This window comes from Rhinolophus sinicus, chromosome 2 (genome assembly GCF_057876585.1).
Source record: "Rhinolophus sinicus isolate RSI-liver-muscle chromosome 2, RSI-T2T, whole genome shotgun sequence".
NCBI classification, from domain to species: domain Eukaryota; kingdom Metazoa; phylum Chordata; class Mammalia; order Chiroptera; family Rhinolophidae; genus Rhinolophus; species Rhinolophus sinicus.
Window position 1 is genome coordinate 63,531,655 of NC_142502.1, and position 12,298 is coordinate 63,543,952.

Here is a 12,298-nt window from a genome sequence, read left to right on the forward strand (position 1 = left end):
ATGCCAAAAGTGAAACAATGAATCAAGAGACTCTCCTAGATAACAATACATAATTAAAACTTACATGGGGTATGTGACAAACACATTAATGAAAAGCAAACTTTCCATTTTATAAGTGAGGCCACTCACATATTGATCTGTTAATTTTAAGAACTAGATTTATATGTGGGACTTGGGAAAAGTAAGCTTAACCTTGACAGAATCTCAAGGAAAATAAGTACAGCAGCAGTTTCATACAGTAGTTAAGAACATATATTTTCAAAAATGCTTGGCTTTAAAGGTTAGTCATATAAACTATTATGAAGGGCAATTGAAGAATGTATCTTCTCTTCCCCCATTTTAATTTAGGACCAACAAATGTCAAGAAGGAAACAAGCAAAATTTGGTAAATTATCCTTTGCTAAAACTGGTATAAGCATATTCTGAAAAAGTGAAACTTACTACCTCCAGCATGCAGTCATACTAATTATGAACACTTTAAAAATTATTTCCCCTGAGCATTACCTAAACTTTTAAAGTTTAAATGACTTATTACTCCCTCAATACCTAAAGTAATTATCACTAATTAACAAGCAAGCCATCTTTTCTTCTGATTCGAACTGCCCTACAAATTAACTTAAGATATCCTCAAATAATCAAAAGAAAAATGTCTAGTTTTTTAAGAAAAATACATATTTTCAAAATTTTGGCCACTATATTTAAAGCGAAGGAAAACATGCAGCTAGATAAACAAAGGACTCAACATGTATCAAGCAGATGAAACAAAAATATACAAAGAAACATTTTAACTACATAATGTAAACACTCTGTAGCTCTCCTAACAGTTTTAATTTGTTTTTTTGTTTCTTATACCAAAAAGGCACTAATAATAGTTAAGTTAATAAAGGTACTAAGGTCTAGCTCAAATCTTACTTCTTCAGTAAAGCCTTCTCTGATACCCCAGCCTGAAGTGCTTACCTTGAACCCTTTATTGAAATTACTCTATTACTCTACATAAAATTAACTTATTCCTCTAAATAGTCACCAATAATTAACTAATTAGACACAGGACAGACTGGAATTATCATACAATTTAAAACAGAAAGCCACAGATTTACATAGGCAACTATGGGATGATCTCAGAGTCAATCTGTCTGTCTGTCTTTCTCTCTCTGGGAAAAAAACCATGTTGCAGTATATAGGATATCCTTATCTTTAATTTTTTTAAAAAAGAGCAAAAGGTATTTCTGGAAATATGCATGAAAACTATTAGGGAGGGGGCTGTTATTGTGGGAGGTACCTGGAGATCTAGGATAGGAAGGAGATGTAGTTTTTGTTATACCCCCTTTCTCATTGTTTGAATTTTTAAAAACCATTTCAGTGTATTACAGTTTCAATTTCAAAAAGAATAAAAATAAAGCAAATTTGGTAGTGTTAATGATACACTACCTTCTGACATCTCTCCAACTGACATCTTGAAGGGATATTTAAATCTTATCTTATTAGTTTAGCCCACTAGATTCTCCTGTATCGTATATCCCCTGCTGACATCTAAACCTAGTCCTTGCATTAAATGTTTTCTTAAAAGTACAGAATTCAATTATATCAAAAGGTCAAATCTGTGCTTCAATCAGAACAATTAAGTACGCTGAATTTGCTATCCTCTTTAACCTAGTAAAAGTGAATTCTTTTAGTAATTGTTTAAGTAATTGCTTGTAATTTCTGCGAAGGAAGAAAAATTTTCTTGACCTCTCAAGCTCAGTGTAAATTTAAATATGGTTGAAGAGCACTTACCTGGGCCTGTTCCAGATTAACTACATTTCTTAATACAACTATATTATCTTAACATGAAAAGAGCATAATCACTAAAAAAAAAAATCTTAATATATTCTTTTTCATTCTGTTCAGTGTTTCTCACAAGGGCACTATGGGTATTTAGGGCGAGGGATACATTTCAATGAGGTGGGACTGTCCTGTTCATTTCAGAAAATACAGCATCCAAAGCCTTGGGCACCACACACCAGTATCACATCCCCAGTCAATGCAATGATAAAACAACTAACCCCACATATTTCTAAATGCGCCTGAGAAGAGAACTGCAGGGGGGCAGAAAGGACTATGTCCAGTTGAGAAACGATGCTTATATGAATGAACTAAGGTATGAAGTAAGTGCATGTGTGTGTGTGTGTTACATGCACATATTTGCACAACTGCAATTCAACCTTTTAAAGCAATTATCAGCCACCAGAAGATAAATGACCACTAAAGTCATAACTCATGTATTAATCAACCAGTAATCCAGCCCAGTGTGTAATACTGCCAACAAACATCATGACCCCCCGCCCAAATCCTTCTTCAACTATTACAGTGACTGAACTTTTTAAATAAAAAATTACTTTAAAATCCTTCTAGAACAACCCTTCTGTTGGAATGCTTCTGCTTAAACTCCCAAATAAATAACCTTCCATTGTACTGCACTACGAAATAAAAGCTATAAGCCACAGTGCACTAGCATTATTTGTCTACCTTTCTCCAGAGATTGCAGGCTTCCTGAAGCCAGGACCAAGGCTGCCTGGCCCACAGTGGAAGTACTCAATAACAATGTTGAATGAATGAGTGAATCCTAGCCCAGTATAATACAATTAATAGTCCAAAAGTTCCAACTATAATCATTTTTATATGTACTAATGATCCCGAAATAAATGCAAAAATTTATTTCTGGTTATCCTGTATTTATTCTAAGTAGAGTTTCAGAAAATTAGTAAATTGATTACATTACTCAGATTAAAGCTAATTTGTAAAAATATAATGAAATTTAAGGTTTTTGACAGTCATTTCCAGTATGCCCATCCTCTACCACCTTTTCCTCCTCCCAACTAAGCTTTAAGCAAATGTTTATGTAAATAAGTGGGACAGGCTTCCAGGAAGCAACCCAATATAAAGAGCAAACTAATACTGTTAACAGTAAGAAAAACATAATGTCTTTCATTTCCATTTTATTTTGAAAATTCAAGAAATGTGTTACTATCCTACCTCATTCAAAAATAGAAAATCAATAAACTAGAAAGTATAAGCAAGTCTACTTTTGTAGGTTTCACTATATTCTCCAGAAATTCACTTTCTGCTGAGGTAAAAATTCAGAATATATACTAATTCATTTTTTAAAATAAATGCAACAATGAGGATTACACAAACACTAAGCATTAACACAGAATATGAACTCTGAAGCCCACTAACTCTGACAAATGTTCATTCACCTTTGCCTTCGTGAAGCATGTGAATATCCCAGTTTTACAGGAAAAGCTTAGATAGAAAATGTTAAATGATAATCTTAAGGTTAGAAACCAAGACAAATTATAGTTCCTAGTATTTCTAGCACTGCTTTCAGTTTGCCCCAATAAATTCTGGCACTGTTAACCACTGCTTTGCTCAACTGACTAGGATACAATTTTAAAGAAACAATTGTTTCAAGTTACTTCCCACTTGACAAGATCCCTAACACAAATAGGTTACTTAAAAAAAATGTACAGAAAATGTTCTAGAGGGGATGAAACATCAGATCACTCTGCACTTATTCCACTAATGAAGATCACTTTCATATGCATTAAAGTTATTGCGGGATTTTAGTGCATGAAATATTTCATCTTTTTTGAAATCCACAATCCCAGCATTTGTATTATTACTGTTTCACATAGCAATAAAAACAATATGTGTTGTAAGACTAATAATCACAAAACTAAAACTAATACAGGAAATTACTTTCATGCTGATAAAAAAAGAATGCTGTTTCATTCACTTAAAATATTTTTAATGATAACTTTATGATGTTGCATATCCTCAAAAAAGTCCAACTTGCATGAGATTCCATTTCCCCAGAATTATTAATCCTGCTTATAAATATTGCTGGCAAAGAGTATTTACAGTAATTAGCCTTAAACCCATAGGTGGACACTGTTATCTGAAAAAAATGTCATTCCAAAAAGCTAGGCTTTAGTACTTTTCGGTGATTAAAAATCTGAGTTCCCACATAAATGAAAGACTTCCTTTTATGGGTATCTTACTGAAGTTTGTTTTTATATCTAAAATAAGTGTTCATAACTACAGGACCAATTAAGAATGAGTGGGTACTCCCAGGGTCGTGAAATTGGCAAATTCCAACAATTCTTTAAAATTAGGATGAAAAGCAATGGCAGAATCTCTAACTTTGCGACAGGTATTCATTCACCAGACCTCTATTACCTTAGGGGAACTTTCACATTGCATATATGTCCTCCTAGACAAGTTACCACTCCATCTCACATAGTTTTATTTTTTTAAGACAATGAACCACCACCAAATAATTAGTGACAATAATATGCATACAGCAATGGAGAATTTTTTGTATGGTATTAAGTATGCCTGATCTTATAAAGGAAAGACTTCAGAAGTTGGAGGCTAACAATTAAGTAATCTACTCTGAAATGCAAAAATGTTCCATCCACTGTTGTTCCATTCTACGTTCAATATCTTCTCAAAACAACTTCTCTATAATGATACATTCACAAGCTAACTCTAAAGGTGACCTATATAAATCGTGTCTTTTGCCTCCTCAAGACGACAGTCTAACCAACATCTTCACCACAGCCAGCATCAGCACCTTGAAATTTCAGATATAACTGGAGGGTTTGTAATCAAGTCCAAATGTAGACCCAACATACCAGATTTCTATCAAACAGTGTTATCATCATTCTAAATCCTGGTTAGAACCCAATTACTGGAAAGCAGTGTCCTTGTGCAAGAAAAGGAAGGAAAGATCTGAAACTGACCTGAGCACAGGTCCACAGGAACCTCAGTCCTCTCGGTTCCAAGGAACAGGGGCGTGGGGAGGTGGGGGAGGAAGGACAGAGGAAACCGTACTCCTTGAAAGGTGAAAGCAAAAGAGACGCGCGCGGACTCTGGAAAAGCCGCCCACAGGGACATTCGAGCCTAGGATACACGTACAGAGACAGCTCCTCTATACCGAAGACAGCAACGTTTAGCAGTGAAGTGGTGTGTCAGGCGAGCAAAGGCAGAAAGGGACACCCTCCGGGCCCCCCACCCGAACGTCTCAGACGCCCAGCGAGAAGGGGTCGGCGGGGACTGCTCCTCGAAACATCAACAAAGGCCCCTTCAGTCCTACGGCGAAACTCGAACAACAAAGGCCGGCAGACAGCGAGGACGGGGCCGGGGGCGGGACGGATGAAAGCGGGGGGAGGCAAAGGAATCAAACCAGAGGGGGCGGAGGCCCGTCCGAGTGGGAAACCAGCGCAGGGGCGGGGGGCGCGGTAATCCCCAGCGCACAATAACAGGCGGACGAGGAAGGGGACCTGGCTTTCATTCCCCCCTCACCCTCTCCCTGCGGCGGAGCGGGCTCCAGTGCTCGCCGTCCACATCTCCGCCGCCGGGACCGCGCAGTCCGAGTTCGGGAAAGGAAAGGGGAGGGGGATTTTCCGCCCCGACCACAACTCCCTTCCCCCAGGCGGGAGCTGCGACAACGGCAGCCACACAAAGGCGCCTTCCTCGGACTCCCCGCTCCCGCCCGGGCGGCAGCTCCGACAGCGCCGAGGCAGCGACGACCACCGCTCCGCCACCAGGCGCTCTCTCGCTCTCTTCCCCCTTCTAGATGGGGGAAAGGGGGAGGGGACCCCCAGGCGCCCTCACCTGGCACAGCTGCTGACAGTAGTCCGTGGCCGCTTCCACGGCCGGCAGCCGGCTCTCCCGCAGCTGTCGCTCCAGCTCCTGGAGCCGCTCGCCCAGGCGCTGCAGCTCCGCTATGCAGCCGCCTCCGCCGCGACTCAACCTCTCCTGCTCGGCCTCTTCGTCCGCCATCTTCACACCCCGCTCCGTCGCGTACGCACCTGGGTCACGTGATAACACAATGCCACGTTCGGAGGAGTCACGTGCCGGGCGCGTTCGCACGCCACCGAGCACGTACAAAGGGCCCGGTGGGGAGGATGGGGGAGGCGGGGAGAACGGCGCGAGGGAGCCGTGGGGAGGTGAAGGGAAGGGGAAAGGAGGAGGGCGGGGTTGGGGCGGTGCGGAAAACCGCGGTTTACTTACCCTGAGCGGGAAGTGGGCAGCCGCGGCCGAAAGGGGCGGGCCGATGGAGGCCTGTTCTCGGTCACGTGGGCGTCGCGACAGGGGTTAAAAGCCTGGGGAGGGGCTGTCCTCTACGGCGTCCGGATCCCGGCGTGGCTTTTCCCAGTCCCCGGAGTCTTCTACGGACAAATGCCGCAGTTCCCCAAGAAGACGTGTGTGGAAGAGCTCTGGGTGGGCAGGGGCAATGGCTGCATTTACGGTTGGCCTGGAGGCAGGCTAGAGGCAGGGGAAGAGGAAGAAGGTAAAACCCACCCATGGACCTCAAGCGTGAGAGCCAAAGCGGGACTATGAGCTGTCAAAATTGACTTCTCACCGAACGGGGGAGGAGGGATCTGCTGCCTGAGGTACCAGATCTCGCTCCACTCTCCTCTTCAGCCCCAAGAACGCCTCTTCCCTGAAAACACAATCTCTAGGAGGTGGAGGCAGCAAAGAAAAGTAACAATTGGATCAGAACAGAATGAAGTTCAAATCTCATCGGGAGAACGGAGCAAACTCGTGAAAAGCATAGCTTAAAAGATTTCAGACGGAATTTGTGGACGTTGTAACCAGATGAGTTTTAAACCTCTGCAGTATTTCTAGAATAAGTGATAGCCGACTAATCTGTTTCACCGTGATTTAAGATTCTTTCCCCTACACACTACAGAAATCACCATCACTTAAAACACGCTATATATGAAAGTACTTGATAAGAAAGTAGGTCAAGGAAAAAAAGCAATAAGGACTCCATTAAAAATCACAACGGAGGAGAAGAAATTGATGCTAAAATAAAAGTATAAGGTTATCGAGAATTATAAATTCAACAGCATTTTTTCCTGGTCCTGCAAATAGTGATGGCATTCTGAACCGTATTTTATTTACAACCTGGAAAGAATGAAAGAATACTTGGCACTTGAACAAACAGTAGAAGAGGTACTACAGAAATTCAAGTGGTTAACCCTAAAGTTCAGGAAAAAAAACAAATAGTTTGTTAGTAGTAGAAAATAAGACTCGAGGCTTATCTTTCTTAGAACCGAATGGTCTACAAAAATTCAGAAACAATGATATTGATGAGACACCTAGTTTTTTTACTATCATATTCCAAGTGAAGTATATTTTTCTAGTACAAGCATTTAAAATAAAAAGAATTCCTATGTGCAGAATCCTGTTTTAAGAGATTTCTAGTATTAACAGAAAGTGTCCTAGATAGTATGTTGTCCAAAATGAATGTTTTATAATGCATCAGTGCCGGTGATGTTTTTTAAGTGCTATTATATAAGGTGAGTAGGCACAACTAAACCCTTTATGAAGAACCGTATCAGCTACAATATTAGTACAACATATGAGTGCTGACATTACATATTAACAAGACAGGTTCTTCAAATATTTACTCATAGAAGAGGCTGGGGAGTACTTTCAAAGGCTAAGTAAGGTGTGAGGATATAAAAGTATCACTGAGAGCTGAAAAAGCAACAATTAAGGGAGCTAATGGACTTTAATATTTGCAGCTCACTTTCCAAAGTGAAGTATTTAGATATAGAAACCAGGTTTCTCCAATTTATGTTATCTTCAGATGCCAGTGAAAATATAAAAAGTGAGAAACATGAGATTAGCCAAATGTACCGTAAATCCAAGGACAGATAAGGTATCAAAGGTTGGCAAAGCACATTTTCACTTCAAGTATAATGGCTTATACCATACGTACTCTATAGAAAGAAAAAAAGGAGAAAAGAAAGGAAAATATATCCAAAGGGAAATATATCCAAATATTGATTTTTTAAAAATAGCCTTGGAATGTAGGTCATTCCCACTTCTTGCCCATGATAGTCCTAAAACCTAGTGGATTGGATTGGCAAATTGATTCTAAGCACTCTTACTGTCTTGCAAATAAATGTCCCTCAGTGTGGATGACTAAGTCCTCCACTTTTATTTGGTATCTTTAAGCCCTGACTCCTCATTCCTCCATTCCTTTGTTTTAGAATCTACAAATATAAAGACTTAGTGAGTGGTGTAATTATTTAATAATCACTTATTGAGTACTTATGTGCAGGTGTTACTTGGTGAGAAAATCAAAGGTGAATAAAAACTGTCCCTGCCTAAGGAAGCTTACAATTTTGTGGAAGAGTGACCTGCCATGGCAATACATACAATATGCTAAGTGTTTTATTATGAAAATGCATGTAGATTCAACGCAGAACATCAAAGTAGTCTAAAGTGCTAACTACAATCTGTCCACTGAATCTCTACAGAAGTGCAAGTTTTTAATTAAATGAGTAGAATTGTAAATACTACCCCTTTACTGGTCCACCTTGTCTGGGAGATCTCAAAAATAATCATTCTTATCCGTAGAAAAGGTGTCTCAACAAGTACACATGATCTATTGTACCTAAGTCCACTTGTTCTTTAAATAACAAGCTGCCAATTAATGGGAATCAACACACATGTACTTACTGAGATGTTCTTGGGGGAATTCGGAGACCTGTTCCATCCAGAAAGTAAGAATAAACCCCAGGGCTAAGAGACTCCGTGTCTTGGGGAACTCAGTGTCCGCTTGGCCAGTGCGGGTGCCCATTCTGGACACAGTACGACTCTTACGGAAGTGATATAACCACATGGACCTTCACTCTCATGAGACTTGATTTCAGAGTAAACCTGGGAGACACAAACAAACCTCTACCCCACCCCTGCCATAAATAAAGCTGGGGAAACCCTAGGGGAGGGAACAAGTATGTCTGCATGCGGGCCGCGCGTGCCTTCTTGCTTTACGAGTACCCCTGGCTGCTCCAACCCGTACCACGCCGGTGCACATTTTTCACTAGAATTCTTGAAATAGCAGGGCCTAGGGGCAGGAAGGGAGCTGGTTTGTGCCTGCTAATAGAGCCAGGGCGCCGCGTCAAGGATGCAGCGAGAGCGGCGTTTGCAGATGACGGGTCGCTCAGGACTAAGGCCCCGCGGGTCCTTCCGACCCTGGCCCAGAGAAACCCCGCACCCCGGCCCTGGCCCCTGCAAAGCCCAGAGACAGTGGGAAGCCAGGGGGTGGCGGAGAGTGCGCGCCGCTCTCGAGCTGTTGATTCTCCTTCCCCGGCTCTCTCCCTGGGCCCTGGCGACTGAGAAGTTCCGCTGGGCTGGAGCCGGGTTGGTTCCGCTCTGCTCCGCTAACCCTGTCTGCGGATCCCCATTTGGCCGAGGCCAGATTGGGCTCCCCGAGCTGCGGCCCAGTGCTGGCTCGCGGGGCAGCCGCGTGGGTGCTCGCGTCCTTGGTCCCCGGCCGCCGGCGCCCAGAAGCCGCAGTCCCGGCATTTGCAGCCGCGGCTTTTCCACCCAGAGCTGCCGATCAAACCCTCAAAACGGTTGTGGCTCCTGGCCCGGGAGCAGCGGCCGCCTGGGGCCTCCAGGGCGAGAGATGCTGGAGCCTCTCCAGGGCGCAGCAGGGCGCCGGGCCTCTGAAAACCAACCGGGCGGGGATGCTCGATTCTGTCCTGCGGAGGCCGGGACGCGGGCACTGCTGCATGGTCTTGCAGACAATCTGCTCTCTTCTAAAGGGCCGGGTTGCCGGCCCCAGACAGGCCGCCTACTGGATCTCAGAGGTGAGGGCTGGAGTCTGTCTGGGGTTCGGTCCAGTAGAAAGTCCCCCCAGAGTGCTGTGCTCACAGACACAAAGAGGGAGCAAGGGTTGAAGCTCTGTTGGAGTCAGTTAAAAATACCACACTTGCCCAAGGAATACGTTTTCCTTGAGAGTAACAGTGAAGGGAGTCAAAATGTTGAAAACATGAGGCAGGTGCTGTGTCATATATTGAAATGATTCCAAAGGCACTAGAAACGTAGGACCAACATTTAAAAGAATTGATTCTGGTCCTAAGGTTCTTCCCAGAAATAAGATAGCATATATATTTAAATGAGGACGGACATTTGTATTGCCTATTTGGATATATTTTTTCTTTCCATATGAGGAAAAGCCAGTGCAAACAAGAAAGAGAAATAACATTTCAAGGAAAATGTTTTTAATAGAGCCTCGATTATTCAAACTTACAAAAAAGAGGAAAATAATCGATAAATAAAGCAAAATAAAATCTTGGAAGTGTAGTTGTGGTATAATACTGTCTCTATAGAAAATCCTTGAGTTGGTCACAGTATCTTTCCAAAGAAGCAAAGAAAGAAATATAGAAAGTGCCTTTCTTTACTTACATTTCTAAGTTTTAATCACTGTATCTCATCTACCTCATTGGAAACCCATCAGAGAATATCACTTTTGTGGCATCTGGATTTTTCAAAAAAGGACTCCAAAGTGTGATGAACTTGAAAATGCTCAGGTCTCTCTTCCCATTTTAGGACGTCAACTTAGGAATATTACTGATTTCCTTGATTCTTATAGGCATATTCTTCATTACAACATCATAATGATACTAATTAATATCTACTCGAGTATTTAGCATTATATTAATATACTGGACCAGGATAAGTCCACCAAGCACTTACCCTCTATCAAACCTTTACAAAAATGTTCTTACTCACTCTTCCTCTTCCCACATCTTCATCCTCTTGAGTTCCTGTCTAACCAGAGCTCCTCTGTGAAGCCTTCCTTTGCTTGGGTGGACATCTGTCACCAGAGTAGAACTGATTGATTTGTTCTGCTTTCCCTTAGCTCCCCTTCCCATACAGAAATAACCACTCTTTAAAACTCCAGTAGCTTTGATTTACTACTTGCTGTATTTTGATTTGGAATTTGTCATTCTGCCTTTTATTATAGCTAGTCTATAGATGAGCCTTGCTCAGAGCCTGTTAGACCTTTGAGAGTAGAAACTGTGTCTTATATCCAGCCTCCCTTCTCTAATACCCTGTGGCACATTGCAAGGTAATAAAGCAGTCAGTAAATGGCTGCTAAATTTAATTCAGTTTATGTTTGGCAGTCATAAATAATGCATTTATACCTATCCTCATTATTATCTAAGTAGCCTAGACTACACGAGGAGAGCAGATGCTTTCCAAACTTTAGGAGCTTATTTAAAACTGTCTTTCAAAGATTTTGTGGAATAAAAAATGTTTTATCAATAAAACTGTCTATAATCAAAAGTTATAATAAGTACAATCAAAAGGAGACAAAAGACATGCTCAGTTATCGCCCTGTAACAGATGAGCTGCAAAAATGTGGGCTCTAGCTGTCTCTTTCACAAACTTAATCTGTGCTTTAGGTCTAAATTAATTTTGTCTTTGCTCTTACATTTCGTCACAATATTGATTTTTTAAAATCATTTTCTCAAGAGATTCTGAATAATCTCCAAACCAATTGTTTTCTTAACATGACTGAATCTTTTCTCAATTTCTTCACCATGAGTTTACCCACTAACATCTAGTGCACTGCTTAACGGACCGTCCCTACTACCTTCCTAGAAATCTAAGGACAAAATAAATGTAAGAAGATTATCTCTGACTCCAGGTGACTCATTCTTCAGGATCTGAATTATTTTAGAGCAGAACCTCTCAGACTTTAGTGTGTGTGAAGGACACTTAGACAATTTGACTTAAATGCAGATGCTCAGGCTGTATCTCTAGAAAGTCTGACTCAGCAGACTGGGGTTGGGCCCTGGAAACTTACATTTCTAGCCATCACTTCAAGGTCCTTTGGATCATACTGTTCTAGACCTGCAGTTGTCTAATTCTGCTTTCACTTCCTTCCTTACAACTCTCAGCCTTTGCACCAATTTTGTAAAAAAAAATACCTGACCACCCTCTTTTTTGCTCCACCCACCAGTGAGCACAAACCACTTAAAAAAAATTATAGCCACCTCTTCATAATTTATCCTGATCACCCTAATTACCCAAAGTCTTTGTTTTGTGAATCATTTGGATCCTAAGCCCCTAGTTCAATGCTTTGCACATAGTAGGTGTGTTCTTAATAAATGTGCACTTTTCAACCCCTTACTCATGCCTTCTCTAGCAAGGCTACTTGTTGAGAAAAGCCTGATTACTTCTTAACAGCCCTGTCAGAAGGGGTGTGCAGACAGGGATTAGAGAAAGAGATGTCAAAACTTTCCCTGTATTTACCTGCTTTGATACATTTTTAAAAAAAATACATGTAAGGGTAAGTGGAGAGAAAAGAAAGACTTAATTTAAAATTTGATTTGTGAATTCCAAATATGCATGGTTCCAACCATTCCTATAATTGCTAATTGGGCACCATTAATTTTAAAATTATAAACATAATTCATGTTTAGAGGAGATACTCAAG

At 41.4% G+C, this 12,298-nt stretch overlaps 1 protein-coding gene across 3 annotated transcripts in view; it reads right to left on the reverse strand.

Annotated features, from left to right (window-relative positions):
- ZNF292 (zinc finger protein 292) overlaps positions 1-9,742 on the reverse strand; it is a 76,754-nt gene extending 67,012 nt beyond the window's left edge. The window contains exons 1-4 of one of the 3 annotated variants that reach the window (XM_074333268.2): positions 8,524-9,742; positions 6,410-6,505; positions 6,058-6,312; positions 5,659-5,855 (exon numbers count right to left, since the gene is read on the reverse strand). In XM_074333268.2, coding sequence (XP_074189369.2) covers positions 5,659-5,826 — 168 coding nt within the window. In that variant the 5' untranslated portion in view covers positions 5,827-5,855; positions 6,058-6,312; positions 6,410-6,505; positions 8,524-9,742. Of the gene's footprint in view, positions 1-5,658; positions 5,856-6,057; positions 6,313-6,409 lie in introns of those variants that run through there. The other 2 variants (XM_019743277.3, XM_074333270.2) reach the window with 2 other exon arrangements.
- Between the last annotated feature and the right edge of the window lie 2,556 nt (positions 9,743-12,298).